The sequence below is a fragment of the Pseudorasbora parva genome, chromosome 23, assembly GCF_024679245.1.
Source record: "Pseudorasbora parva isolate DD20220531a chromosome 23, ASM2467924v1, whole genome shotgun sequence".
Lineage (NCBI taxonomy): Eukaryota > Metazoa > Chordata > Actinopteri > Cypriniformes > Gobionidae > Pseudorasbora > Pseudorasbora parva.
In genome coordinates, this window is record NC_090194.1 from 25,743,331 (window position 1) to 25,747,486 (window position 4,156).

Below are 4,156 nucleotides of genomic sequence, written 5' to 3' on the forward strand. Positions count from 1 at the left end.
TCCACACCCGTAAGACCTCCATGCATCTTCAGACAAAGTTTGATATTTTATATTTAGTCCAAGAACTTTCTGTTCCTCCATTGAACATGTATGTACCCTATACTGTCCCTCTCCAGAAGGACCAGAAAGGTAATAATAACATAATCAAAGTAGACCATATGTGACATCTGTGGGTTAGTTAGAATCTCTTGAAGCATTGAAAGTACATTTTGGTCCCAAAATAACAAAAACTACAACTTTATTCAGCATTGTCAAGACGCCATTGATAATGCTGAATAAAGTCGTAGTTTTTGTTATTTTGGGACCAAAATGTATTTTTGATGTTTCAAGAGATTCTAACTAACTACTACTTGTCAGTATTAAACTACTACTACTACTACTAACTACTACTTTGATGATGTTTTTATTACCTTTCTGGTCCTTCTGGAAAGGGACAGTATACTGTGCATACGTTTTCAATGGAAACCATAACCTTTTCGCCTCGTCTGTTGCTTTTTGCTGATTCAAATTAAGATGGAGACTTTTTCATTGATCCAATCTTAAATTCGATAAGTAAAAAAATTTAAGTTACTAAACCAAACAATAATATGTGGACTAACTTATCACTAACCAGATTGACTTTATTTCTGTTTTAATGAAAATAATAATTTCATTTAAAGTCACCATGATGGAGATAAGTGTTTGCTTTAGTTGGGCTCTTGACCCTTGACTGTATAATATAAGTGTTTCTCTGGCTGCTTTGTGTTTGTGAGACACATTTGCTAAGGAACAAAGTGTCAAAAGAAAATATCATCAAGTGATGTTGTTAATTCATTGATGATGATGATAACATCATCATGTATTGACAGAATCCCTGATATCATGCAGAGTCTAATGCTCTAGTTGTCAAAGTGGTTTATAATAGTTTTAAAATATTAATAATAATAGCCATGAGATCCTTCACTGTTGTGGTAATTAAACTATTCATTTACTTATTTACTTATAAATTTAAGTTTAAATTTAAGCACATAAAGTTTTAATCTACAGCATTAGTTAGACCCACACAGACATCAAGAATCCACGTAGGAATCTCTACAATGGTGACACAAAATAAATTCTGGTAAAATAAGGTCTGTAAAATAGTATTATCCTTTTTATTTTTGAGGAACTATATCCCTTTAACAGTCCATTAATAGCTGAGCAAATAATGTTCCCTGTATATTTGGGATACCATGCTTTAATATAGTCAATAACTGCTGGGACTAAGGAAAAATAAACATTATTCTATACTGATTAACTTTATTAATATGATTCATGCTTCACATACAATACATGACAGAAATACATAATCCTTCTACAAAAAAAAAAATGTTCTTTTCTATTTAACATTTCATGATTCATTTATTCTAATACTGTAATCTTAAAAAATAAGCAGATGATCATATATTTTTTTCTAAATTTACTTTAAAAATAAATGTCTTTGATTTGGTCTCTAACAGCAAGGGCATCAAAAAAACACATGGAACAGCAATAACATTACAATTTAAGAATTTACATTTTAAATGCACCATGATCAATCTTAACCTTAATGATTAGGTGCTATTTTTTTGTGAAAAAATACACCTAATAATATTTTTCTGATTTCTTTAGTCCTGGTACAATAAACAGTGGGGTTTACTAAGGGAGGAATTACAGTGCCAATTACTGATAATGCATTTCTCTCTGTTAAAGCAAGCACAACTCCTATTCGAGTTAATAATGCAGAGACCAGCTTTGGTGTATAAAAAATTAGCAGGACAATGAGGTGACTCGAACAAGTGCTGATCATTTGCTTTCTGTTTGCATTATTGGAGAGTTTAGTCACACTATATGCCAGAACAGCATAGGTGCACATAATAAAAGGAAACTGACCACATAATATCCACACACTTAATATTGTTGATGGGATAAAATATGGTTCTGCATCAACACAAGCAGCTCTGACCAATGAAGGATACCCACAGAACACATATCTGATAAGAGGCTGACAGTATGGCAGATTGTCTGCCACAGATGTCACAAAACCTAAAGCAGTGAAACCAATGAGCCAGGTCAGAAAAATAAGAAGAAATGTTCGTGAATTTGTTACAATGCTGTGATATCTTAATGGAAGCCTAATTGCTACAAGTCTGTCAATTGCCATTAATGTTAGAGCCATGCACTCTGTGATATCACCAAGATGAAAGAAGAACATCCTTGACATACAAGAGTAGTATGACACAGTTTTAATCTCAGCCAGCAGCACTGAGATCATGGTTGTGCTGCAGGTAGAGGAGTACATTATGTCAACAACAGCTAGATTACCGATTAATATGTACATTGGTTTATGTAAATGTCTGCCAGTCAAGATGATACAGAGATTGATGCTGTTCCCAAGCAATATGAGCATGTAGGCTATTAAGATGAGGGCTCCAAAGAGCTTTTGGTTCTGCAGGTTATCAAATCCAGTGATTATAAAGCTGTCTACATTTTTCACAGTGTAATTTTCATTCGCCATTTTCAGTAACCCAATTCCTAACATACAGACAAATATATATAAAAAAAACAACAACTATAAAATATAATTTAAAACAATTAGATCCTTGATGTATTCATAGATGCAGAAAAAACCTCCTGTGAAGGACAATGGCAAAAAAAGATGCAGAAAGCATCTGTAACAGCAAGGTGACGAGTGGTGAAAGTATTGTTTCAAAAATAAGACAAAAAGAATTTTGATCATTTTAGATCCTAAAAAAATAATATGTATAACATTTTCTAGTTTTATTCTTCTAAAAAGGAATTCCTTTTTAGATCTGTAAAATATCTTTAGATCTTTAAAATAGAGCTTTTCTTATGCAAGAGCTTTTGAGATGTTGCTCTCACCCATCTATTTTATCAAAGTGTGTGTGATGTCCTGCCTTTTATTTCTTTAAAATTGTATGACAGATACGTCATAGTTCCCTTTTGAGGGAACTCGCACTGTGCCATTAATGACTTCAGGGACACTCCCTGCCTTTCCACTGGACAAGACATTCGTATACAATTGTCACATTTCACCCCCGCTAGCGGTAGTCGCACAGAACTTTGAAATCAGTTGTGAAGCAACCATTACCTTTCAACATGGTAAAATTAAAGGTGCCCTAGAATGATTTGGAACAATATGTTAAATTGTTCTCTGATATCTACATAGAGGGTATGTGGCTTATTTAAGGGACAAAATTGTCCAAAAACAGTTTTACAGGTCCATTTACAACCCTATAAATTGTCCCTAGGATGTAAGGCTCTGTTTTTGCCTTATTTGGAAGAGTCATGACTCATGAATATAAATGTTGAGCTCTGCTCTGATTGGCTTATTTCAGCAGCTCACAAGCTGTTCAGCTCGTGAGTCCTGGCCGTCCTGACAGAACACAGACAGACTAAATGACACTTTTAAGCAAAACATCTCAAATGGAGATTGATAAAATGCAGCTTACTTGTTTATTTGGTGTTTTCAGATCATCCGCGCACGAGAAACAGCGCGCGTTCATGCGGTTGCCAGATTTAAGTAATTAAATCCCCCAATCAGAGCTTTTCTGTGAAAAGAAACCCATATACTCCCCGTTCCCTTTCGGGGAACTCGAGCTGCGTCGAAACGCTGTGAGAACGCCTCTGCGTTAATGCGTCGTGAAGCGCCTGTAGAACCATTCCATCGGGAGATCGATCGTCGCCGACGTGATGACGTCGCCGACGTGATGACGTCATCAACCGGAGACTATAAAAGGTCCGCGAACAGGAACTAGCTTCTGAGCCTTCAGCAAGCGATCTGTGTGAACCTGTCTGTCTATTTGGTGTTTTTGTCTGTCTATATCCAGAGATTTTCCACCCTTTTGTTAAATATTGCAGTATATATTAACAAACAAAGAGAAAATAAAATAGATAGAGTAAAATGGCGAGTGAAAGCAGCTTTAAGAGGTGTGTTCATCCCTGCCCACGCTACATCACGAGCGGGGATACACACTCTCTTTGTGTAGCCTGCTTGGGAGAGCAGCATGCCCAGGCAGCCCTCGAGGGGGCTGCTTGCGAGCACTGTGAGCGTATGCCACTGAGAACGCTGCGCTCCCGCCGGGCACTCTTCGAGGAGGGTGCCTCGGCTCGTGTTCCCCGCGGCTCTGGTCCCGCT

General features: G+C 36.6%; 1 protein-coding gene across 1 annotated transcript; it reads right to left on the bottom strand.

Annotated features, from left to right (window-relative positions):
• Nucleotides 1-1,564: 1,564 nt before the first annotated feature.
• On the bottom strand, nucleotides 1,565-2,515 carry LOC137062916 (olfactory receptor 10G4-like). The gene has a single exon (XM_067433868.1). It carries the CDS (start codon nucleotides 2,513-2,515, stop codon nucleotides 1,565-1,567), a length of 951 nt encoding a protein of 316 aa, XP_067289969.1.
• Between the last annotated feature and the right edge of the window lie 1,641 nt (nucleotides 2,516-4,156).